Source organism: Panthera pardus, unplaced genomic scaffold (assembly GCF_024362965.1).
Source record: "Panthera pardus isolate Hobbes unplaced genomic scaffold, ASM2436296v1 HiC_scaffold_20, whole genome shotgun sequence".
Taxonomy (NCBI): Eukaryota; Metazoa; Chordata; class Mammalia; order Carnivora; family Felidae; genus Panthera; species Panthera pardus.
In genome coordinates this window covers 87,820,814-87,845,994 of record NW_026526766.1, presented here as the reverse complement: position 1 = coordinate 87,845,994, position 25,181 = coordinate 87,820,814, and the positions used below count along the sequence as shown (strand labels likewise).

Below are 25,181 nucleotides of genomic sequence, written 5' to 3'. Positions count from 1 at the left end.
CCTAAAGCAAAATACCTCTCAGCTGATTGAGGCTCAGCTCAAACACGGTGGGAACGGAAAGCAGGGGCTGGCGGCCCCCACAGAGGCCCTGGAGGGATGGCGGGGCGGACCACGCTCCCCTGGGCCCCTTCGGCCACCGTCCTGTGACCGCCCCAGGCTCCGTTTTCTTCTCCAGGGACAGAGGCTGGATCAAGGGCCAGGGTCACCCGCACCTCCCACCTCCAGGGCAGCCAGGAGGCCTCTCTGGTTCGATTCACGCAAAAAAGAGGAAGTGGGGAAATTCGGGCCTGGCCACCGGCAGCCCCTTGTCACTAAATCTGACACTCCGTCCGTCCTGACGCCTCTGAGCACTCGGACAGAGTGCTCAGAAGTCAAGGGCAGCTTCCAGAAGGGCGGCACCCTGCCCACGGGCCCCCGGCCTCTCCTTTGCTCAACCTCCAAGTACCGGGGTCCGTCTGAGCCCCTTCCTCACACGGCTGTCCGGGGGCACAGCCTGTGCACCCCGCACCCCCCTCTAGCTCAGCCCCTGTCTACGCTCCTCACGGTGGCCCAGGGGCCCCTCACGCTCCACGTGGCCCATAAGGACCCGCACCTCCCCCTGGACCTCCCCTTCCTGGGGACACCCCTCTTCCTGCTCTACCTGGCAGAAAACACGGACCACCCGCACATTGGCCACACACACACGCAGGTGGGGAGACAAGAAAGAGTTAAATGCTTGGGAGTCGCCCTCCCTGGGGTCCGGCACACCCGAGGGCAGGGTGAGCAGACACCCACACTCCCCAAGCGTCCAGGTGCCTCAACTCCCCGCCTCCCCGCAGCCCCAAGTCATTTCCCACCGCCCCTGCGCTCAGCTCAGACGACAGCCAGCGTGGAAATACACTCGTGTTCCTGCGGGGGCAGGGACTCGGCCGCCCTCAGCCACACAGTCGCCAGAGACCTCCAGTCGCCGGCTTCCGCACCCCATGAAGTGACCCGCAGGCAGTAAGCCGATGACGGTGGACCCCACAGGCCCCGTGTCCCGGGGAGAAGGCTGTGGACACCCACCAGGAGCGTGACGGAAATGGGAGGGGGGCACATGCCCGGGGCCAGACGACCCGGGCCAGGTCCCGGAGGCACGGTGCTAGGTGCCCTTGGCCGGTGGGGGGGGGGGGAGGGCGGCGGGGGGGGCTCATCTGTAAGAGGGGGCTGCCTCAGAGATCAGCTATAAGCCGACAACACGCACAGGTCACTGGTGCTGACCCTCGCTCCACGCCTCCTCCAGGCCGGGGAGACAGACCGCCAGCCCCCCGCCCGCCCCTCTCCTGGCTTCCATAAATGCCCAGCTGGAGGGAGCCAGCCTGAGTTCATCAGAAAGGCGCCTGGCCTCCCGCCCAGAATTCCAGGGCATTCCAGGCTGAGCCGGAAGCCCCTCTAGCTGACCCAGAAGGAGCAAGTTCCCCCCCCCCGAGCCCTGGGCCCCCCGCCTTCCCCCCTACCCCCCAGCCCGCCCCTCTGGGTCCCCTCTCCCCACTGGTGGCGGGGTGACGGACGCCCAGCCTCCTCTGCATTATCCCCACCCGCGTGGGCTGGGGCCCACGGCCCCCTGCGGGGACGCGTTCACACCGGACCCCGGACCTTCGGTGCCGGCTCGCCTGCGGGGACCCACGGGCATCCGCAGGCCCACCGCGGCCAGATCTGCGAGCTGTCTAGCCCGTCACCAAGCCCTTTGCACCCAGGATTTTGTAAAGCCAGGGGTCACAGCTCTGGCCAGCACTAGGTGAGTTGCCCCCCCCACCCCCCGCCTTCTAGGCCCTCCCCCTCCCCCGGCTGCTGGGACCGCCTCTGGCTGACCTGCCCGTAGCCCTAGCAGGTAGGCTCTCCCCCACCACGGGCCTCGCGCAGACAGGCCCGCCACACTCTCGCGGCTGCGTGACCTCCGCCAACGGCCTCCCCTCTCTGAGCCTTGGTCCCCCCTCCCTCACGGAGCCGCCGTTAGAGCCAAAAAAGAGGGTGCAGGCCAAAAGCACCGGGCCCGGCACGTGACGAGGGACACGGGGACACGGACCGTCACGATGACGGCCATGGTATCAGAATAAGACGTCCGGGGTCTCACTGCCGTGGGGGCAGCGGCAGAAGATGGGGCAGGGCTGATGGGACCCAGACAGAGAGGAGCCAAGCCCTCAAGGGAACCGAGGTGTGGGAGGAGAGGCTGCTCAGGGCCGCTCAAATCCCAGTTCAGGTGCCCCTTGTTCCCTCCCGGCTCTTCAGGATCCTCCCGAGCCCCAGGTGGCTGAGGCTCCGGCTCAGTTGGCTGAGCCCTCCCGCTGCCACAGGCCCCGTGCTGACACGTGGGGGTCCCTGCCGGCCCACCGAGCTGGTGAAGAAACTGAGGCTTCACAGAAGCAAAGGCAATCGTCCAAGGTCACAGTCGGTGGCGGAGGAGTAGAGGCGGGCGCCCAGGTCCCTCCAGCTTGGTCGCCCGCGTGCTCAAAGAGGCTTCAGCCTGGAGACGGTTGACCCCAGGGAGGGGGCCACCCGCTGAGGCCAGCACTCACCGAGCACCTGCGGCGGCCAGGCACGGGGTGCACGGAGTGTGAGCTCCATGGTCCTGCAGGGAGCAGGGGCTCCCGACCGTCACAGCGGCCCTTGCCGCTCCCTCCCCTGAGAACCAGGCTCCCGGCTCCACCTTTCTCCTGGGCACTGAGACCCTCCCCACATTTACATCCTCCAGATAAAGCTCAGTTTGTGTCACGCCTCTCGCGTCTGTTTTCTCGTCTGACAAACGGGGTGAGAATGTGTGCTCCAACCGGCTCACGCGGGGTGAAAGTGCTTGGTCCCCGGGGCAGGGCCGCCTGCCGGAGGCGTCCAGGGGCTCCCCGAAGGCACCCTCGCCAGAGCCTCTGAGGGCAGCCACCAAAAGCAAGGTGTGGCTCAAATCTTACGTTCCACGGGCACCTGGGTGGTTCAGTCGGTTAAGCGTCCGACTTCGGCTCAGGTCACGGTCTCCTGGTTCGTGGGTTCGAGCCCCGCGTCGGGCTCTGTGCTGACGGCTCGGAGCCTGGAGCCTGCTTCGGATTCTGCGTCTCCCTCTCTCTCTCTCCCGCCCCTCCCCTGCTTGTGCTCTGTCTCTGTCTCTCAAAAAAATAAACATTAAAAAAAAAACAAATCTTACTTTCCAGCTCAGCTATTTCCACAAGGTCTGCATTCTGCGTCATCATTTATAAATAGTTATTTTACCCTAAAAATAAAGTCATAAAATCTATCAATTTCTATATAAGTTAAATAACTCCCCCTCCCCCCACAAACTGTCAAAACTGCAGGAAGATGTACTTTGTCTCGTGCGGAACGTCTCCATTTGTTAGCATTTTCCGCGAACCCACCCGCACTAAACACCTGGCAGGCATTAAACACAAGCAGTGCCCGAACGACGCCGCCCGACAAGGACTTCGTACCCCCCTTCTACAGATCAGGAGACTGAGGCACAAACAGGCGAAGCCACCTGCCCAAGGACCAAAGTCAGTCTGCAGGGAGGCTGGGACCAGAAGCAGGGTCCGCGTGACTCCCCGAACTTGCCGGAGAAGTACAGCTTTGCAAACATCCCACGAATGCCTTCGGGGGGTCCCCTTCTTCACTTCCCGCCTGACTCCTGAACTGCCTCATCTGGTGCTCCTCAAAAGAGGCCCCGAGTCCCCGGCTTCTCTGACTCCCCGCCCGGGCTGGGAAGCAAAGGTCCTCGAAATCTGCTGATCTATTAACAGCTCGCTTTGGCTGAGCGATCCAGACCAAGGCCCGCTCGCAGCCACCAACCCCAGCTCCCCTGCGTTCCAGCCGGGCGACCTCAGACACGTCAGTTAACCTCTCTGAGCGTCGGTTTCCTCGTCAGGAGACCCGGGATCTCTGAATCTCCCACGGGAGTCGGTCCTGAAGGAGGTGAACCACACGCCTTCTCCTGCTTCCTTCGAGGCCCCCGGGGAAGGTCGGCGGACAGGGTCTTCTCAGGACTCCCCGTGGAGGACCAAACCAAGTGCTTAGGGACTCAGTTCGGCCCAAGTCCACTAACCTCTTCCAAGCACTTGCCGAGACCGGAGGCTGTGGGAGGCACCGGGGTGCTTGGTCGGCAGGAGGGGTCTTTTTCTGCACTGTATCCTTCTCTTTTTTGTTGTTTTTAATGTTTATGTATTTATTTTGAGGCGGGGAGGGGCAGAGAGAGGGAGACAGAGAATCCCAAGCAGGCTCCGTGGAGCTCGACGTGGGGCTCGAACCCACGAACTGCGAGACCGTGACCTGAGCCGACACTAAGAGTCGGACGCTGAACCGGCCGAGCCACCCCCGGGCGCCCCTGAGCGGAATCACTCGTTAGCCCCACTGTGACCTTGGGAAACGGAATTCACCTCTCTGGCCTCAGTGTCCTCGTCTGTAAAACGGGGGCGATGGTGGCAACGATAACCTTCCTAACAGGGTAGTTAGAAAGAACAAATGGGATTATTTTCCCCCCTTCACGCATTCGATAACGAATTGCCGAGCAGCGTATGGGCCAGGCCCTGAGCTGGAACACGGCACTGGCCCCCAGACACAGGTCCTTGCCCCGCGAGTCTCCGATGTAACAGGAGAGACCTAAAGCACACGACAGCACAGCCATCTAATGATCTGTGTAAACGGAGCCCAACCCAGCTGGGGGGGGGGGGGGGAGGGGGGGCGGGCTGAGAGACCCAGGGAAGGTGACAGCCCCCCCCACCCCCCCCTCACATACCAGGTCGCTGAAGGCAGCACTGGCAGGGATACTGAGACTAAGCAGGGGCTGTACCGGGAATGGGAACCAGGCACCCTGGGGTCAGCAGCGCTGCGAGCTCTGGCTCTGGCCCTTTAAGAACCCAGGGCTGGGGTGCCTGGGTGGCTCAGTTAGGCGGTTAAGGTTGAGGGTCTGACTCTCGATTTCGGCTCAGGTCATGATCTCACGCTCACGGGATCGAGCCCCAGCGTGGAGCCAGCTTCAGACACTTACCCTCTGCCCCTTCCCAGCTCGCGCCTCAAAAAATAACAACAAAAAGAAAAAAACTAGGGGCTCAGTCGGTTGAGCGTCCGTCTTCGGCTCCGGTCGTGATCTCGCGGTCTGTGAGTTCGAGCCCCGCGTCGGGCTCTGTGCAGACAGCTCAAGGTCTGGAGCCTGCTTCGGATTCTGTGTCTCCCTCTCTCTCTGCCCCTCCCCTGCTCATTGCTCTGTCTCTGTCTCAAAAATAAATAAAATATTAAAAAAAAAAAAAAAAAAACGAATAAAATAAAAGAACCGAGGGCAGAGGTTGACCCTGATGGGCCCTCCTCACAGAAGTGACCCACCCTGGTCCTTCTCCTGGTCCCAGGCAGGAGGAGGACCCCAGCACTGGGACTCCAAGCAGTCATGGGGCACAGAGAAGCATAGCCACACGTCTGTCGGCCTGGCCAGAACCCACCGGAGGCCAGACGGGCGCCCACCTCCCCAGGCGTGCCTGGGGCCTCACGTGGCTCACCTCGGTCCCCAGACCGGCCCCCAGCAGCGCTCCCCCCGAGGTGGGGTCGACCCCCCTCCACAGGGCTAACCAGGCAGGCCTCTGCCCTCCCACATGCCTCCCCTCCACTCTGGCCCCTACACCTTCCCTAGCCCCTCAGAGCTGCCATACCCAGATGCCTCCAGACCTGGAACACGCCGCTCCTTCTGCCCGAAACACTCTCGACACCCACCCCCCATAAACCAATCCCCCCAAGACCTCTTTGTGCCTTCTCCACTTCTCCCTCAGGTAGGGCCACCAAATTCAGCATATAAAAATATAGCATGCCTGATTAAAATTAGATTTCAGGTGAACAACGAGCAACTGTTTAGGATGGCTGGCAACCCTATCCCCAGGGTTCAACTGAAACATCACCTCTTCCAGGAAGCCCTCCCAGATGCCCCTCCCCACCCCACCCCAGACCTGGTAGCCTCCCATAGCATTGCAGAACGTCCTGTCTTGACGATTATCCTAGCCTCGTGTTTCTCCGGCCGGCTCCGAATGCCGAAGACCAGAAATCCATCCGTCCATCCCACTGCCCTGCGTCCTGGCGCCCCCAGGACCTGGCATCAGACAGCGGATCCGCAGAGGTGTTCTGTCTCTGAAGCGAAGGGTGGCAAGGTGGCCCGGCAATACCCTTGGCCAAACTCGCCCCGCACGGGCACCCAGGCCCTCCAGCCGCTCCCTCCCAGCTGGCTGGGCCTCCTTCTCCTGAGATGCGCCCAGAACACTTCTCACGACCGCCCCCGGCTCCACAGAGCCAGGGCCAAGGAAACACAAATCCAGGTAAGGGCGGCTCGTAGGCCCCTCTTCTGTATTTTGACGGCTGCTGTTAGTTTTAATTAAGATCGTGTTGCGCTCCGGCCCAGCAAGGGCGTCCTCATGTCTGGAAATAACTGCCTCCCCATGGGGCCGTGGGGGCTACTGAGCCACGGACGGGAGGGAGGCAGGACCCTGGGGGCCGCGGGGGCAGAGGCCCAGGCAGCACGGGCTTTGAGCTCTGTCGAGCCTCGTCTGCCCAGCACACACACCATGTATTTTTGAACAGAAGGGAAGCATTCGCTTTTTCCCCCACAGTGCCAAAAATAGCCCCATCTCCTGCCTTTGAACAGGAATCTCTCGGTTCCTAACAAAGAGACAGGAGCGGGGTGGGGGGGGGGGGTTGCTGAAAGGAGCGGCCCTGTGGGCCGGCTGGACCCCTTCCTCGTCTCCCGGCCCCGGAAGGAGAGGGGGGCCCAGGTCCTCGCCAGGCCTGCCTTCTCAGGGCCCCCACCCCCCAGACAGGGTCAGCCCCCCAGCCCCAGCCCAGGAGGTCGGAGGGGGCCACACAGGAACGGAGGGTGAAGACCCGATGGGGGGGACAAGCAGCTCCGTTCACTTGTTAGCTTGTGCGTTTTCCTGTTTGTTCATTTCTTCCAACAGTTACGCGCCGGGCTCCTTTCTTTCCGGGAGCCGGGGGGGTGGGGGGGGCGGACAGCGGTGACCCCCGTGACCAGACGAGTCCGTGCTCACGGTGCTCATCGCTGAGTGAGAAGGGGCCGAGCTGAAGGTGTCCCCGCCACCCGATCCGGGGAGGCCACTGGCCGGTCTCTGGGCACCTGCCGTAAAGGGGCCGCTGGGTGCTGGCACAAGCAGAGGGTGAACCAGAGGGGAGGGGAGGGTGAAAAGCGCCTCGGAGCGACCCCTCGCCCGGGGCACGGACCCTCATTCAACCTGGCAGCGAGCCTACAAGAGGCATCTCCCGTCCCCTGAGGCCGCCGGGGCTCAGAGGAAGGGGTACGGGAACTTGGGACCGGCCAGGCCCCTTTGCCAGTATTTTCACACTCGTTCGGGCCACAATCCTGGGAAGTGGGACCGTCATCATCTGCCCATTTCACAGGTGAAGTAAGGAGGCTCGAGGGAACGAGCTTGGCCGAGGGTCCCAGAGCTCACGAGAGGAGCCGGGGTTCGCCCGCAGGCCCGGCAGGACCCTGCCCGGGAGCGCCTGACGCCCCACTGCGCACAAGCCATCTCAGCTGCCGTCGTCCTCCCCCACCACCCCCCTACCCCCACCCCTCCCACCCCTGCTCCGCAGAAGAGAAAGCGGAGTCAGGAGTCGGGGCTGGGAGGTGGAGAAGGAGGGATGGGAAGTGAACGCGGCTCTGGGGGCCGCCAGATCCAGGGCCCTTTCTGGTTCCCGCAGAAGCTTCATCGTTTAAAAAAAAAAAAAAAAAGAAAAGAGGCCACCTTCTGTCCCCAAAAGGCCAGAGCAGTAGGGAAGCCGGGGGAGGGTGGAGAGAGAGAGAGAGAGAGAGAGAGAGAGAGGCGCACTCTGAGCCCACTTCCTAGCTCTGAAAACCAAGCCTGAAATAAAAAAAGCAGAGTGCTATTTCTGCTTTGGGTTAAACATTCCTCAAAGCCACATTCCTCCCGCCCTCCTCCTTCTCCCCTGCCAGAGCACGGTGGCCCGGTGGCCTGGACGCCCCGCCAGCTTCCCGGTGCCACCGCATGAGACCAGGAGTGCCACAGCCAGTAGCTGCCCTGCACCCCTTTCTGGGCACCCCCAACCTGGGGAGTACTGCCCCCTAGGTGGCCCCCACCAGGATACCCTTGGGCTAAGAAAAGGTGACATCCAGGGGCATCCGGGTGGCTCAGTGGGTCAAGCGTTCCGACTTCGGCTCAGGTCACGATCTCGCGGCCCGTGGGTTCGAGCCCGCGTCGGGCTCTGTGCTGACGGCTCGGAGCCTGGAGCCGCTTCGGATTCTGTGTCTCCTCTCTCTCTCTGCCCTCCCCCGGATGCACTCTGTCTCTCACAAATGGAATAAACATTTTAAAAAATTAAAAGAAAAAAAAAAAGAAAAGGTGACATCCCATCACACAGACAGCAGGACGCTGGAGAAATGGAGACCCTGAGGGGGTAGCCAAAAGCCACAGCAAGTCTGGCTGGAACCAGGACCCCAGACCCCGACTCCCTTGGAGGTTCCCCGGGCCTCGTCTGATTGTGGGTCAGGAGCACAGTCAGGTCCCACCCTGGCCGGGGGGACGACCGAAACAAAGCAACACACGGACACTCTGGGAAGCCCAAAGCCTTACTTACGCGGAGGTGTTCACAGGCCTGCCCTGTGCGTGGCTCCAGGCTGGGCACTGCACAAAAACAATTCCACCGCACGTTGTCCCAGCGTTCAAGGAGCTTACCAGACCTCTGGCCTCTGAGGTCCCCCTCTGTTGCTACGTCCCCGAGCTTCACACTGCACCTGTGGTCTCCTCCTTCGCCCAACAGACCTTTCTCGAGGTACCCAGGCCGCACCAGGCACTGGCAGGTCAGGACAGCTGGGGGCACTCCAGGGGTACCACTGCTCTCCACGGCCGGCCGTATCCTTGGCGGCCTCTTGCTTCCCGGCCCCAGCCCGCAGGCTCCCCGGGGAGCAGGGATGGGCCAGCACCGCACCAGGGGACACGCCGCTCCTGAGCTCACGGGCCGGGAGGACTCCGTGAGGCAAGCACAGCACTGGGCACCTAGCGAGCACCAGAGCCTCCGCGGGGATGGGCAGAGGCCGAGAGAGAGGCCCGACTCCCAGGGGCAGCCAAGGCCGAGGCTGCCCCAGATCCCTTGCAGGAGGCGAAACATCTGGAACCAGCAGGGCCGTGCGTGAGGCTACGGAACCAGAAGGATCCCACCCGCTGTCCGAGCTCACATCCGGCCCGGGAAGCTGGGACGCCCGGCCAGCATCTGATGTCCAACAGCTGCTTGAATGCCTCTGGTGCTGGGGGGGTGTTCACCACCCTCCTCAGCAGCTCCAAGGTCGTAAGGCTCACAGGGACCGTGGGAGGCAGGCACGTGGTGGGGGGCATTGTTTTGTCAGACAAAGAGCCGAGCCTGAGCCCCAGTTTGGCCACTGGCCGGCGGGGAGGCCCTGGGGCATGTCTCTGAATCTGCTGCCGGGCCTCTCTATTTCTTCACCTGTAAAGTGGGCACAACAGTCCCCTCCTCCCCGGGTCGCGGTGACACCACAGCGGGGATAAATCTGTACTCGGGATTCAGGGCACCACATGCTCCCTTGGTAAACGGGGGATGTCACCTTTGTTATTCTTCTCACGTCCCTCCCCCCCCCCCCCCCCACTGCCCCAGGACAGACGGACCCCCACAGACCACGGTGGGGAGGGCAGAAGGAGGCCGAGAAGGGGACAGCCAGGTCGCCAGGTCCCAGGGCCGCAACTGCGCATCAGCTTGTGACTCAGGCTCCCAGGCTGCCCCCCCCCCCGCCCCCGCCTGCGCCAGTGCACATCCACATCTACGACCTGCACGGAGCTGCCCTCACGCACACCAGCATGCACACGCGCGTGCCCAGACGAGCCAGCCCGCCCACTCCTGACACGCGCCACGACCCCGTCACTCACACCCAGAGCACGCCCACGGGGACCGGGCTGGCGCATGTGATCCCAGCCCCCGCCCCGCCCACACCCACGCCAGGCGCCCACGCTTGCTCACGGTCGCCCCGCACACGCGGCCACGGCAGCTTCGCGGCACCCCGCCCACGAGGGCCCGCACTTGGCCCGGGATCAAGGGCCACCTGCCTCACTCGGCGGCGACGGGCGGCCTGGGGCCAACCCTGATCCCTGTGAGCCCTCGGTTTCTCATCTGTAAGCGAGGACCCCCTCCTCCCCGCCCCAGGGACTCCTGGGAGGAGCTGGTGATGGGCACATGGGAGTCCTGAGCCGCCCCCCCCCCCCACCACTCACACGAACCTACTGCAGAGCGGCCACTGATCTCGTGCGTTGTTGATTACGGGTCCTCCCCCCTCGCTGATGAGCCACCAAATTCACGCCTCCGCTATCCCTAACCTCACCCACAGCGGACCCAACCCGCAGATGGGAAAAACCAAGGCACGAGAAACTAAGAACTGTGCCTGTGGCCGCGACAGCCACGTTCTCCCAGGCAGACACCAGAGGCAGACACGGGGCGCGCTCCGTCCCCGGGGCCCAGTGTAGCCGCCCCACAACAGTCTCGCCAGCTGGCAATGTGAACATTGCACAGAAGGGGAAACTGAGTCCCAGGGGGGCGCTGGTGACTCCACAGTCACTGTCCAGGCTGCGAGGGTTCTGGGACTGGAGCCCAGGCAGGTGTCTCTCCGGCCCTCCAAGGCCACGTCCATGCAAGGGATCCAAAGGCCAGCGTCTCCGAGCAGGCCTTCCCTCCCCGACTCAGAATGATCCTGCCACCAGCCAGCGAGGCCAAATCCAGAGGCCCTCCTATTGGCCACTCCCTCCCAATTTAGCAGAGGGCTTGTGACCGCCCAGGCGAGGGGCCGAGGACCGCGGTCCCCTGACACCAACAGCTATGCGGCCTCTTTCCTGTGACGGTATTTACTGAGCACTTACTACATGCCGCTCCCTGTGTCCTCCCGCTGGGAAGAACCCTGCGGCCCATCCCGTGTCACACACCAGACGCACACCCAGAACTCAGAGGGGTCAGGGGCTGGACGGCCACGGCCACAAGACAGCAAGCTGGCCCACAAGCCCTCAACACACTGCTGTCCTGCCCTCAGCCGGGAATCTGACCCCGATTTCAAGCTACCTGGAAACTTGGCACATTTAATTTATGAGGTTCTGTGCCCTGGTAATAGACCACACCCAGGACGTGCGAAGCATTTCATCTCACGATGCAGTAAAAAGGATGCTCTTTTTAATGGATGCCGGTTTTCTCCTTACCCTGAGAGTAAGAGATATTTAGGACAAGACGAACCATCTCAGAAAAAAGCAAGACCTCACCAGAGGCGCCCCCAACGAGAGCCAGCCGTCCTGGGTTTCTGCCTGGTATTTGCCACATAACCTTGGGAAAGACACCTCGCCTCTCTGAGACTAGGGTTTTCCATTTGTAAAAAAGGGCACTGGACTACATGACCCCAAAGTGCCCTCTAGCTCAGAGATTCTAGAATTTCTATCGAACAGTAATCAAGGGCGCCTCGGGGGCTCCGTGGGTTAAGCGCCCGACTTGGGCTCGGGTCACGATCTTACGGTTTGTGAGTTCGAGCCCCGCGTCCGGCTCTGCGCGGTCAGCACGAGCCTGCTTCGGATCCTCCGTCCCCCTCTTTCTCTCTGCCCCTCCCCTAATCAAGGGAATGAACACTGAAACAGCGAGCCACTCCTTTCTTCCCCCACAAAATCAGCAATAATCCAGAAAAGCAGCAAGACTCAGTGCTGGCAAGAATGCAAGCCAACAGGCACCCTCTCGTCCATGTTCCCTGCAAATGTAAATGGGAACATACTTTCCGGAGAGTGATTTAACAATTTTTCCATCAGAAGCCTTTTAAGATGTCCCCAGGCTTTAATGCCACAGCTTCATTCTGGGGCATTAACTTCAGGAAGAGTTGGTGCAAAATTTATTGCGAAGCTGTTCTGACAAAGATTTAGTACAAGAATGTTCATCACAGCACTGTTGATATTGGCAAAAGGAGGGAAGGAAGGGAAGAAGGGGGGAGGAAGGAAGGAAGGAAGGAAGGAAGGAAGGAAGGAAGGGAGGGAGGAAGGAAGGGAGGGAAGAAAGAGGAAGGAAGGAAGGAAGGAAGGAAGGGAGGAAGGAAGGGAGGGAAGAAAGAGGAAGGAAGGAAGGAAGGAAGGAAGGAAGGAAGGAAGGAAGGAAGGAAGGAAGGGAGGGAGGGAGGGAGGAAGGAAGAAGGAAGGAAGGAAGGAAGGGAGGAAGGAAGGAAGCAACCTAACTGTCCAATGGCTGGGGATCAAATGAAATGTTGCATTCACACGGTACACCACTAAAAAATAATGTTTTCAGGGGGGCGCCTGGGTGGCTCAGTCGGTTAAGCGTCTGACTTCAGCTCAGGTCACGATCTCACGGTTCATGAGTTCGAGCCCCGCATCAGGTTCTGTGCTGACAGCTCGGAGCCTGGAGCCTGCTTCGGATTCTGTGTCTCCCTCTCTCTCTGCCCCTCCCCCGGCTGCACTCCGTTTCTCTCTCTCTCACAAATGAATAAACGTTAAGAAAATTAAAGAAAAAAAAAAAAGAAAGTGCCAGAACAGGTGTGAGGAGGCGGCCTGGGCTCTGGGACCCCCGGCAAGTCCCGTCCTTCCCTGGCTTCTTCTGCTTCTCTCTGCACAACAAGGGGGCAGGCTGCAGACCCCCCACTCGGCGTGTCCTGTTCTAGAAGACAGAGGACATGTATCCCAGGACCAAGTGCCACCAGAAGTTTCAAGGGTCCCCTCAGAAGCAGGTACCGGGCTAAACCCTTCACATGGCCGTGAATCCAACTCTGGGGCCTCTGTGATGCCCGTCTTCCCCGGGAGGAAAGGAAAACTCTGGGAGAAAGCTTGCAGGAGACAGGAGCTAGAACACCCACACATCTGGTCCCAGAGGCCTTCCACCCCCACCCCCCACCCCCGCCCCGAGACCCTGCCGCTGAACAACCCCCTTTCCCTTTCTGGCCCACGCTCTGGACCTCAAAGCACCCTCCCGTTTGGACCCACGGAGTCACGTGAGCAGGTATTACAGACGAGCCAGCTGGGCCTCAGAGAGGGTCAGTGACTTGCCCAAGGTCACAGAGCCCGACTGAGGCCCCAGCTCCATTCTCCAGGATGCTGAGTTCTTTCCTAACAGCGGACTTGGCGTTTCTTGCCCAGATGCCCACCTTGGCGTAAAGACCCCGATCTCAATTGTGGCTGCCGCTGTGTCTCACCCTCAGGACACAGAGGGAGCCAGGCTCCTCGGTCTTCCCTTCTTGTACCCAGGACACGTAGGGATCACAGAAGCCGCCTTCCTCCCTCTGGGCCCTCCCTCTCCTGGGTGGCTTATTCCTAGCCTGGCCGTGGGGCCCTTCACACCCCAAGCCCCTTATTTGTCCCAAACTGGGTACCAGATACCGCCCCCGCCCCCGGCGATGTCTTGCCCCCTCTGGCTGAGCGGCACTGAGTGGGGGGAGTGATCATCAGAGAATATTCCTCATCTTACGCGAAGGGACGCTTCCCAAAGCCAGAGGGTCATGGTGACACCCAGCATCACCCCAGGCTCCTGACCATGAACGAGGGTCCCCTTCTCTGCCCCAGGTGGCAGAGGCTTTAGCCGCCGGCTCCCCGGACCTCCCATTTGGAGGCCCCTCCCCTCCACAAGCTGCCGCGTGTCGGGCACCATTCTGGGCATCAGGAAAAAGGCTGCAGAGACTCAAGGTTGGCAAGCAAGGTCAAGGCAGAGCCTGGGCTGACCGAGAGCGACAAGGAGCAGGTGACCTCCTCTGGGCCCTGGGCAGAGGGTCCCAGGGGAGGGCCTCCCCTGGGGAGGATAAGGGAGGCAGGGTGGAGGGGTCTGCCTCTTGGGGCTGCCTGGCTGGGGCCCAGAAGCCTTTAAACCAATGCATCTCAGGCCACAACCAACGCCTCGAGCCCCGTAAGCCTGGTGTTTGGGGCCATCTGGCTGGTTTCCATCCGAAGGCAAGAACCACATCTCTCCCCACATTTCAGCGTCGGCGCCTGGCACAGAGCGAGCGCTCAGGGGACGGCAGGTCCGGGCAGACCGAGAATTAACAAGCGGGGATGTGGGGAGACCACTGCAGGTAAAACAGGAAGCTGCTGAAATTCGGGAGAACCAAAGATCCCCCCCTTCCTCTCCATGCCTCCTGTGTGTTAGACACCAAGTCCAGGGCCGAGGGAGGATTCCTCTGGGGAGAGACGAACTTTGCCCGCGAGATACCTTTAAGCCCAATTCAAGATGAAGTTGAATTGTGTAGTCAAAACCTCAGGAATGACGGCCCCCGTGCCTCCGTGACAACTGCTGTCGTGCATTCAGGAGGACCCTTTATGCCACAGGCCGCGAATCAGGCTCTAAGGGAATTGTCCTGTTGCCGACTTACATCCCCTGGGGAGCCAGGAGCCATGACATACCCATTTGGCGGATGAGGCAAGCGAGGTGCGGTTCGGAGAGGGGCCGGCCTGTGCCACAGCCTGGGCACGCAGGGATCAGCCCCACCGACGAGCCGGAAGAAAGCGGGCCAGACCTCAAAGAAACCGGGCTGCCGGCTGACTGCTGCTCTGGGCAGGGGGGCCCCCACCAGTGTCGAAGCCCCTCCTGCTGCTTCTGGATACGCGCCGTGCCAGGAAGGGTGAGGACTGGGTTATGGAGCAGGATGATTTACAAAATCTTATCTGCAGAGGCGGAAAAAGCCTCTGCAGTGTTCAGCCTGAAAGACGGAGGGTTTTAGCTAGGCTGAATCCAGATGTGTTCGTAGACTTTCTCTGACTTCCTCACACACACACACACACACACACACACACACACACACACACACACACCACCAGGACAGTCCTTCCCAAGGGAGCAGGAGAATGACCACCAAGGGCGACAGCCAGCAATGACTCAGGTGCGAACATCTGGGCTCCCTTCCGGGCGCTGTGGCCAGCTGCGGTATCCCGAGGTGGCCTAGGACACCGGGCGATGCTTACGCATGCCAGGACCCCCAGAACCAGTACTGGGCTCCAACTGGGGCTCCTGGGAACCCACATCCGCATGACAAACACCCGTCAGGATGCAAGGCCCTGGACCCGGCCCAGACCTTAAGCGCGAGAACTCAGAGCGAAGCTACCGGGCGCTTGGTATTTAACGGGCTCTCCAGGAGACTCTGACATTTGACGGCCCTTGCTAAGTGCTCCTCTCTTGACCTCACACATAGAACCCTCCCTCCTCCCCGCCCCACCCCCCCCCCCCCCCCCCCGAACAAAGAGCAGATGACTCCAGTCCCCATCAGAAGGAAGTCCATCTAGGGCCCTAGAACAAGCCGGAGGCTTTCTCTGCTCTTCCTGCTGGGAGGCCTTTCATCAGCAAATATCTGTGGACCTACTAAGTGCCAGCACACCCAAGCATCGGGGAGCGAGACGGACAGGAGGCAAATGAACCCACCGCCACCTCCCCCAGCCCACGCCTAATAAGGGCTCTACCGAGGAAAGGACTCCTCCGCTCGCTCTCTCCGATCAAAACTGTTCCACGTCTCCAAAGGCCTTTAAAAATAGCCCAGGCCAGCCCAGCAGCACCAGACCCCTTCCTAACAAAGCCTTGTTGACTCAACTTCTCCCAAAGTTGACGGATGTCCCCAGGGAGGGGGGGGTGGACAAAATGACCGCCCCACGCCCCTTCCCATCCACAATCCACCATCACTGCCGGATGGCGGCCACCGGGCAGGGACACACAGAAGAAGACCCCCTCCGGACTTCTGGGCCTGAGCTGTGAGGTCTTTTAAGGGGCAGAACTTTGGAGGCAGACTGGACTTTGAAAGTCCTGCCGCCACCCACGGTCCCGGGTGGATCCCGGGCACGTGACTTCACCCCTGGGAGCCTTAGTTTCCTTATCGGTAAATGAGGTTGGTAACAGTGCCCACCGTGTGTAGGGCGGTTGACGATCCTATGAGCTGGTGACGCAAAGAGGCTGGCATGTCACATGCTCCATAGCGGGCAACCTGGCTTCATTCAGCTCGCAGGTGGCTCTCAGGCTCCACCACGACGGGGACGCCCCGGTGCAACCCAAGCCCACCACTCCTGGCAAAGCCTGTGGTGCCCTCTGCCTCCCCGGGCACAGGAACCTGGGAAGCCCCACCTGCCGCCTGCCTGCGGACAGCTGCGGCCCACACCTGCACAGAGCCTGAGGGAAGGCCCAGCGAATGTCACAAAACAGTAGCCAAACTGGAAAGCACCCCCCCCAGACACACACACCCCAGGAAAGAGGGTAAGAGCAGTAAGGGACTGAGTCTCGGTCCCCAGAGCCTCCACGCTTCAAGGAGAAGCTACTGGGATGTGAGCTCTTTGCTGGAGAATTCCACCGGAGAAGGACCAGTGCCTCTCAGCGGACTAGCACCCACTCAGGAGAGCCCCCTTTGTTCCCAGCACACGGGGGCGAGGGGCATGGAACCGTGGGCTTGGCCCTGAACCGTGGGCTTGGCCAGACCTGCAAACGTGCCCAGAAGACCGATGGAGGGGGGAGGGGGGCAGAGGTTGTGCAATGCACCACCAGAAGCTGCCTCCCCGGCCTCCATCAACGCAGGAGGCTGGCAGTCAGTCTGCTGCCTCCCGGAAGAGTGCAGAGGGGCTAGACCCTCGCTGCTGCCCAGGTGCCCGCTCCGAATTGCAACCCATACCCAGGGCCAGGGCCCCCTTCCGTGTCAGACACCCAGGCAGAAGCCCTTCCAGACCATGTAATGGTTCTTCTCCCCGTCCCCAAAATGAAAGAGCAAGCGGTCAGGACCCAGCACCATTAACCCCTGGCAAGCTGGGGTGTCCCCCCCCCCCCGGTGGGGGGAGGGGGAAGGCTGCAGAGAAGGGACAGGTCTGTCATGGAGACACCGAAGATCCGAGGGTACAGGACACTTGTGAAGTTGGGCCAAGTGGAGAGACACGGAGACAGCTCTAGAGAAGTCCGAAATCGGCAGACAGGGGGGTCCCAGGGATGCCCCGAATGCTTACCTGTGGAGATCGCCCAGATCACCCACCCTCCCCCGCTGTATAAACCCATTTTCCGGTGTGGCAGACAAGGGATAAAAAGGGGGGGGGGGGGGAGGTGGGATCAGGGCCAGGGGAGAATTCACCCCGTAAAGCCTGCAGCCCACAGGGCACCCAGGACCCCGCGCCGCCGCCTGGAGCTCTCTGACAAGCCTCGCCCCCCCCCCCTCTCCCACCCCAACACACACGATCCGGGCCAGGGAGGGGGCGACAGGCCAACCTCGCAGCAGCAGCGGCGGCGGCGGCGGCGGCGGCAACGGCAGAGGCATCGTGATGCATGAATCACCCACCCCGCTGCGCCCGTGCCAGTCCGAGCCACCGCGCAACCGGGAGCCCCCTCCCCGACCACCGCCCCTCGCCCGGGCACACCCCGGCTCTTCGGGACAGCTCTGCAGACAGGGGGGCGGCGGGTGGGCTGGAGCCGGCCCTCCCGGCCTGGGGGTGGCCCCACGCGCGCGGCCAGGCGGCACCGGTCCCGGGCGCGGGGGGGGGGGGGGGGTGGGAGGGGGGGGGCGGAGGGGGGGGAGGGGTGCCCTAGAACAATAGGCCCAGGTGTGGGGCCGGGGGGCGCGGCCGGGGGCTGCGGAGGGGCGCGCGCCGAGGCCGGGCGGGGAGTGGCCGGGAGGGGGGAGGGCCGCGGGGGTCCGGGGAGAGGTCGGGGGGGGAGGGGGCCGCGCGCGGGGGGAGGGGCGCCAGCGGGCGGAGGCGGAGCGCGGGGCGGGGGTCCGAGCGCGCGCACTCACAGTAGGTCTTCCTGGTCAGCTCCTCCACAACTTCGGGCTTCAACTTGCTGTTGGATTTCCCCATCCTCGGCGGCCGCGGCCCCCCGCCCCCCGGCCGGACCCCGTCGGGGCGCCCGGCGGGAGCGGCTCGGCCGGCGCGGGCCGGGGCGGGCGGCGGGCGGGGCGCGCGGAGGGCCGGGGCCGGGGCCGCGCCTTTGTCTGCGCCGGGCCCGCGTGGGCCCGGGCGCGGGGGCTCCGGCGCGCGGCGCGGCGCGGCTGGCGGCGCCTCGGCCCCCACCCCCCCCCGGGGTGCGGCGCGGGGCCGGGGGGCGCGGGGCGGGCCGCTCGCAGGCCCGGGCCGTCCGGCCGCCGCCCTCTCCGGGCGCCGCGGCGCGGAGCTGCGCTGGGCTGGGCGCCGACGCGGGCCGCGGGGTGGCCGCGGTCGTCCCTGGTTACTGGGCTCCGCGGCACATGCTCGCTGCTGCGCTCCCTCTCGCCGCCGCCCCTGCGCTCCCCGCCTCCCGCCTCCCGCTCGCACCGGCGCGCCAGGGGTGGACCCGGAGCCGCCACTCAGCGCCCGGCGCCACCTCCCGCCCCGCACCCGCCCGGCCGGGCCTGCGCCCGCGGAACGGCGGCCCCGCGGCCACGGAGGCGGCCGGCGGCCGGGGCGCCCCCCACCCCCCACCCACCCCGGCCTCGCCGGGCCCGCGGCGGGAGGGGGACGGTCACCCCGCCCCCCTCCCGCGCTCCGGCCCCCCCCACCCCCACCCCCGCGGCGCGGCCGGGGTGGGGGGTGGGGGAGGGCCCGGAAGATCTGACGCGAATGAGGCCGAGTCTCTCTGCGCGGCGAAACTCATTCATTCGACGCGGATTTGTCGGGCGCTGGGGACGCGCCGTGGAACGGGACGGGCGCGGTCCCAGCCCTCGCGGGGGGGGGGGGGGGCGGGGGGTGCCACTGCGGGATGTCACATGTATGATGGGGGATACCTGCCGCGGCCCGGGGGAAGGTGACCTCCGAGGCCAGGGGAGGGAGGGGTGGGTGGTTGGGACCGCGTTCCAGGCCCCGAAAACCTGGAGGAGGGGAGGCCTGAACCCCAGGGAGCGCTCCTCTCGGAGCACAGGGCCCCAGGCGCAGGGGGGGTACGAGCTGATGCCCGAGACCAGGACCAGGGCCCGTGGGCTCAGGCGTGACCCCTCCTCAAAGAGCTGGGCCTCTGGGCTTTAAGCAGAGGGGGGGCAGGGTCAGATCTTCTCCAGCCTCCGCGCAGAGGGGTGGCCCCCCTGTGGAGGGGCGCTCCGGGTGGGAGCTGAGGCTGAGGCCAGTGGCCAGGGCTCCACCTGGACGGACAGAGGCAAGAGAAGAGAGTCCACAAGGCCGTCCCTGGCCACACCAGCTACAATATCAACATGTTGGGACCTTTCCTGTCCCTTAACCAGCTTTATCCTTTTATGCCCTAGCAACCATCACAGACTGTCTGTGTCACTGGGTGGTTGTATTTCTGTCGCGTGTGTCCCCTCCCCCGTAGCGCCAGGCCCCTCGGGGGCAGCGTTCTTGTTTCATCTGTGTAGTTGCGGCTCCAACAACAAGGCACCTGACTCTGCAGTGGTCACTCAGCAAACCTCTGTGATGAGAAGGTGCCAGGGGCCTGGGGGTGGACGGCGCGGGAGGGAGAGGCAAGGAGGAGGTGACGGCCGAGGTGGGGCTTAGAGAGCCTGGGGGAGGTGGGAGGGGAGTCCGACTCCGGATCTGTGGACGTTTAACCGGATTCCTTGGCTGCTGCTCAGGGCACCGATTCCCGGCAGGCCTGGGCAGAGGCAGGACCCATGGGAGGGCGCCGCATGGCCAGCCAGGGTGGCGGTGGCCGGTCCGGTGAGGCAGGTGAGGACGTGGGGTCGACTAGTTAAGACTCAGGTTATATTTTGAGAGCAGAGACGGTAGGATCCCCTGATGGACTGGGTGGGGGACAAGGAGAAGGGAGTCAAGGTCAATGCCAAGGATTTGAGCCCGAGCCACTGTTAGGACAGGTTGTCCGTTTCTCGGGTGGGGAGTGGACAGGTGTGGAGGCGGCCAGAGCAGGAGTCCGGCTCTGGCCGTGTGAAGCATGGATGCGCGTTGGATGAGATGCCGAGGAAGCAGGTGATGCCGGCACCTGGGGTTCAGGGTCACGGAGGCTGTGGCGATAAGCTGGGGAGTCGTCCTGGGACAGATGGAATCAAGAGCTGTGTGGCAGGATGAGGTCGCTAAGGAGGGAGCATGAGGACTGAGCCCTCAGAAACAGGGATGGGTCCCTGGGTGGGGAAGGGGGTCAAGGGCGGCTCCCTGAGGGTTATAAACCCGTGCGTATAGTATAATCGAATTAACTACATACCCCTGTGAAAAGCAGTCTGAAGGCTACACCCCCTGGGTGTTGTCTCAGTTGTTACCAGCACAGGTGGGAATGCAGATCACTTTGTTTTCTGTTCTCTTCTGTATTTTTCCTTGTATTTTAAAAAATTGGGGGCGCCTGGGGGGCTCAGTCGGTTGAGCGGCCGACTGTTGATCTCGGCTCAGGTCATGATCCCGGGGTTGATCGAGTACCCCCGATGGGCTCCGCGCTGAGCGTGGGGGCCTGCTTAGGGTTCTCTCTCTCCCCCTCCCTCTGCCCCACTCCCCTGCTCACGTTCTTTAAAAATAAAGTATATAAACGGGGCGCCTGGGTGGCTCCGCCGGTTAGGCGTCTGACTTCAGCTCAGGTCATGATCTCACAGTCTGTGAGTTCGAGCCCCGCGTCGGGCTCTGTGCTGACAGCCTGGAGCCTGCTTGGGATTGTGTGTCTCCCTCTCTCTCTCTACCCCTCCCCTGCTCATGCTCTGTCTCTCCCTGTCTCAAAAATAAATAAAAACATTAAAAAAATTTTTTTAATACAATAAAAATAAAGTATATAAAATAAAAAATTGGATGTAACTCACATAACATAAGATTCACTATTCTAAAGCGCACAGTTGTGTGGTCTCAGCATATTTGCTGGGTTGTGCGACCATCGCCACTACTAAATTCAGAAACTCCCGTGTATTTTAGACAGATTGTTTTCTGCAATTAAACATACTGCTTTTGAATAAGACAAACATTTGGTCAAGTCATTTTGCTCACGTGCAGGTGGCCCAGGGAAGGTGCCTTCCCGAGTCACCTGCCAGAGTCTATCCATGACCCAGATGCCCAGACGCCATCCAGACAGGGGCGGGACTGAACGAGATGGGGGCGTGGCCTGAGAATCCACATCTTAACCCAGCCTCTAGATCTCCCCCTGCCTTTCAGCAGAGAATCCCTGGTCTTGTTTTATAAGCTGGCCTGGGAGTGTGACCCCAGAAGCTTGCTCAGTAGTTCTTCCAGAAAGCCCTCGGGGAACAAAAATGACGTACATGGGGTAGGCAGGGGCTGGATCAGATATTCCCTATGTCACTGCATCTTGGGCGACGGTGACCTTCCCGGCTCCGGCCCAGTCTCTTCCGAGCCTTAGCCTGCGTATCTGATGTGCCACAGGGCGTGTCCATTTGAGTGTCCCCCAAATCCATCAGGCCAGAAACATAACTTATCGCCCCACCCCCAGAAAAGGATCTTCTCTCCTGGGGCAAAAGGCTTCTCCTATACTCTGGCTCTAGCCAGAAATGTACAACATCTTAGACCCCCTGCCCTCCCAGGGACCCCACTCTCTAGAACCGTCCAATGCACCTCGGCCATTGGATGTCACTCCCTAATAGACCTCAAGGCTGAACACTTTATTCCATCCCCCACCCCCAGCCAGGCTAATCCAGCCACTGCCCTCTCTGAGCCGCCTTCTCTCCTGACTCGCCGCTCATCGACTTTGCTCCGCCAGGGCTGTTGTCCCCTCCCGTGCTGTAGCGACCGCCTAGACGTGCAGTGTCCAACACAGAGACCCCTCCCGTGCAAATGCCACTGAGCACGTGAAAGGTCGCCAGATCCCAAGGAGATTTGAAGGTGCGTACAAAATAAAAAGAATGAAAAATATCTCATTCCTATTTTTCAAAAGGTAATTGCATATCGAACTGGTAATACTTTGGATATAAAGTTTCACTATCTTAATTTTTTTTTTTAATGCTTTATTTATTTCTGAGAGAGAGAGAGCAGGCGCGGGGGAGGACCAGGGGACAGAAGATCCAAAGTAGAGCGGACTCCACGCTGACAGCAGTAAGCCGGATGCGGGGCTCGAACTCACGAACCACGAGATCATGACCTGAGCCACAGTTGGACGCTCAGCCAACTGAGCCACCCGGGAGCCCCTCGGTATCTTAACTTTTAAGTGCCTACTAGGAACTTAAAAGTTGCACGTGATGAGCAGTGCTCCTTGATGTCCCTTCAGGTCTCCACGTAAACATCACCTCCGTGGAGACTCCTTGGCTCCCCCGGGTGAACTCAAGCCCCCCTGGTCCTTGGGGTTGTGGATTCTGTGTGTGTGTGTGCGTGTGTGTGTGTGTGTGTGTGTGTGTGTGTGTGTCTGCCCCTCCCCTGCTCGCATTGTGTCTCTGTCTCTGTCTTAAAAATAAATAAACATTAAAAAAAAAAAAAACTTTCTAAGCCACCAAGAAAAAGATGAGCCCTCATTAGAAAGTTGGGGAAAGAACCCGGTTAGACAACACGAGAGCAAATGCAAGTGGCCAGTCCACAGGAAAGCTGTCCCTTACAAGCCATCAAAGAAGCACAATACAAATCGGCCAAGACAAACAAACAAACAAAAAGTTAATAATCGTACCCAGTGTTGGCAAAGGAGCCAGAAGATGGGCATCCAGACATCGCCAAGCAGGGTGCAAGTTGGTACGTCCTGTTAAAGAACAGTTTGACAATAAATATCCATATTCTCTGACTCAGCACTTCCATTTCTAGGAAATTATCCTCAGCCACCAATTAGAGATCCGTACAAATGTCAAGCCTCAAAGATGTGACTGCAGCAGCGTTTATAATAACGACAGTAAAAAAAACGGAAGTCATCTGCATATCCCAAAGGAGGCATTCACCTACCAAACCGTGGAATTCTACACCATATTATAGCATGGCTGGAAAGCTATTCACATGGTGTAGATCTGTTTACAGCACACACACACACACACACACACACACACACACAGATTTCAAAAACTTACAGGATGATCCCAACTATGTGAGGGGGAAAAAAAACGTATGTACGTCATTGAGTATTTTAATTAAGTAGTTTTTAACATATTTTTCTCCAGTAAAAAAGAATTGTTAAATGTATGTAATTCAGTGCCTCCTAAAACACCAGTCTGTGCGGTATATGCGTCCCACGGGAAGAGGAGGGTTCCCCTGCTTGTGGGGAATCGCCATGCTATAAACCCCCTCCCTCCAGAAGTCAGGGTGTAGGTTAGTACCATAAAGGCTCTGAGAAGTCCTGCAGGGAAGGAATCTCTTCTATTGAAGTATTTTCTAAACTTATTTGGCCAGCACACCTTTTTGTCCCCCTCCCCCCCCCCCCCCGCCTTAACTCCCATTAGCATTTGAAAAATTGGTGTCCTGTGGAATAAATAACCACGAGGAACCCACTGCTTTATGGGTCCGACCCCCCTGGGAGACATGGTGGGGAGAGCATGCCCTCAAGGTAAGTGGGGCAACACTGAGCCTCCACGAGGGTTAGACGGATGGAGGTAAAGCAGTCAACCTTCAGAAGGTGTGTTCACAGGGTGGGCGTGGCTGGAGAGAGTGGCGTGAACCCCCGTGCTGTGGGTCACGGTCACGGGAGGAAGGGTCAGCCTGGGCCGCGAGCCTCCCGATGTTCCCTCGGGAGAATTCTCTGGTCTGACCCGCCCATCTTGCCTGCCGGGGAGCTGCTGCATCGTTAGTCCTAAGTAAATACCCACTCAGGGGAAATGGCAGTCGGAGAGGACCAGGGGACTCTGGGCTCAGAGAGGAAGGACCATCCACCCGTGTCAGAGGGCCCTCTGGCCAGCCTCGTGTTTTAGGGGCCTGGGGAAGGGGCCAATCACTTCCTCTCCGTTGAGGGAAGCAGTTGGCACAGCCCCGAAGCCACTTACTGGTGATGTGGCCTGAGGCGAGTTGCTTAAACTCCTTAAGCCTTAGTTTCCACACCTGGAAAATGGGCGTGACAAAGATACCACCTCCCCCACAAAGCCATTATCAGAATCAAGCGTGGGGGAGGCTGAGGTGGCTCAGTCTGTTAGGCGTCCGACTTCAGCTCGGGTCATGATCGTGCGCCTCGTGGGTTCGAGCCCCGCGTCTGGCTCCTTGCTGGCGGTGCAGAGCCCGCTTGGGATTCTCTCTCTCTCTCCCTCTCTCTCTGCCCCTCCTCTGCTGGCACGTTCAGGCGTGCCCGCTCTCCCTCTCAAAACAAAACAAAAATTTTAAAAGTTCTGACAAAAGAATCAAGTCAGGTGATGTGTGTAAAATACTTCGTACTACTCAGTAAAGATCGGCTGTTGTTACTGATGACTAATATTTTATTTTAATAATATCCACACTGGGGCGCCTGGGTGGCTCAGTCGGTTAAGCAGCTGACTTCGGCTCAGGTCATGATCTCACGGTCCGTGAGTTCGAGCCCCGCGTCGGGCTCTGTGCTGACGGCTCAGAGCCTGGAGCCTGTTTCAGATTCTGTGTCTCCCTCTCTCCGACCCTCCCCTGTTCATGCTCTGTCTCTCTCTGTCTCAAAAATAAATAAACGTTAAAAAAAATTAAAAAAAATAATAATATCCACACTGTGATAGACAAAGGGGGAAAAGCAATGCTTTAATGGAGCCATCTGTGGAAAGCACGGAAACCAGCAGCCCGCGTGCTGGTCCTGCCTGCGGGACCCGGGCTCAGGCACGTGGCCTTTCTGGGCCTCGGTGTCCTCATGTGTGAGTGGGGACCGCGGTGCCCCGGGTTGGAGCCGCTTTCTCTGGTGGCAGGAGGCGTGGAACAGCTGAGCGGGCACATTCGGGAACAAGAAACAGGTGCCGAGCCCATCTGGCCCGGGGGTAAAGGCCTCCCCCACCCCGGTTCTCTCAGATGCCCCGGAAGAGAGAGGAGGTCTCTTCACTCCGGGAGTTCGCGGCCATCCTGCCGAAGGACGACCCCTAACAGGCAGACTGTTCCGGTCCTCACAGTCTCTCTGCCCCGTGAGCCCGGGGGTACGTACCCTCTCTGAACTTCACCTTCCCCACTGCAGCCTTCGGCGAGGCTCTCAAAGTGAAGCTCTTCCTACAAGTGGACGGCTGGCCGCCCGTCGCCTGCTGTCTCAGCGTGGGCCAATTCATCAGAAGGACAGGAGACAAGCCAGGGCACCCGAGGGTCAGGGCACCCCTGGGAGGGAACAGAGCCCAAAGCAGCTGATGGCAGCAGAAGGGGCACACAGAAGCGTCAGGGGACTGAGGGGCAGGTCCCCCCGATCTCCAGGATGTGGGACCCGCCGGCAAAAACGAGGAAAAACAGTGTCTTCAGGCAGCCATCAGCTCGGGTCCCTGCCTCCCCCTCTGCGGCCCTGTCTGTGCT

General features: G+C 60.9%; 1 protein-coding gene across 1 annotated transcript in view; it reads right to left on the bottom strand.

Annotated features, from left to right (window-relative positions):
- Positions 1-18,211, bottom strand: part of NCS1 (neuronal calcium sensor 1) — a 46,459-nt gene extending 28,248 nt beyond the window's left edge. The window contains exon 1 of the mRNA XM_053908428.1: positions 17,708-18,211. Within this exon, the coding sequence (XP_053764403.1) occupies positions 17,708-17,771 (64 nt within the window). The 5' untranslated portion in view covers positions 17,772-18,211. The remainder of the gene's footprint in view (positions 1-17,707) is intronic.
- Between the last annotated feature and the right edge of the window lie 6,970 nt (positions 18,212-25,181).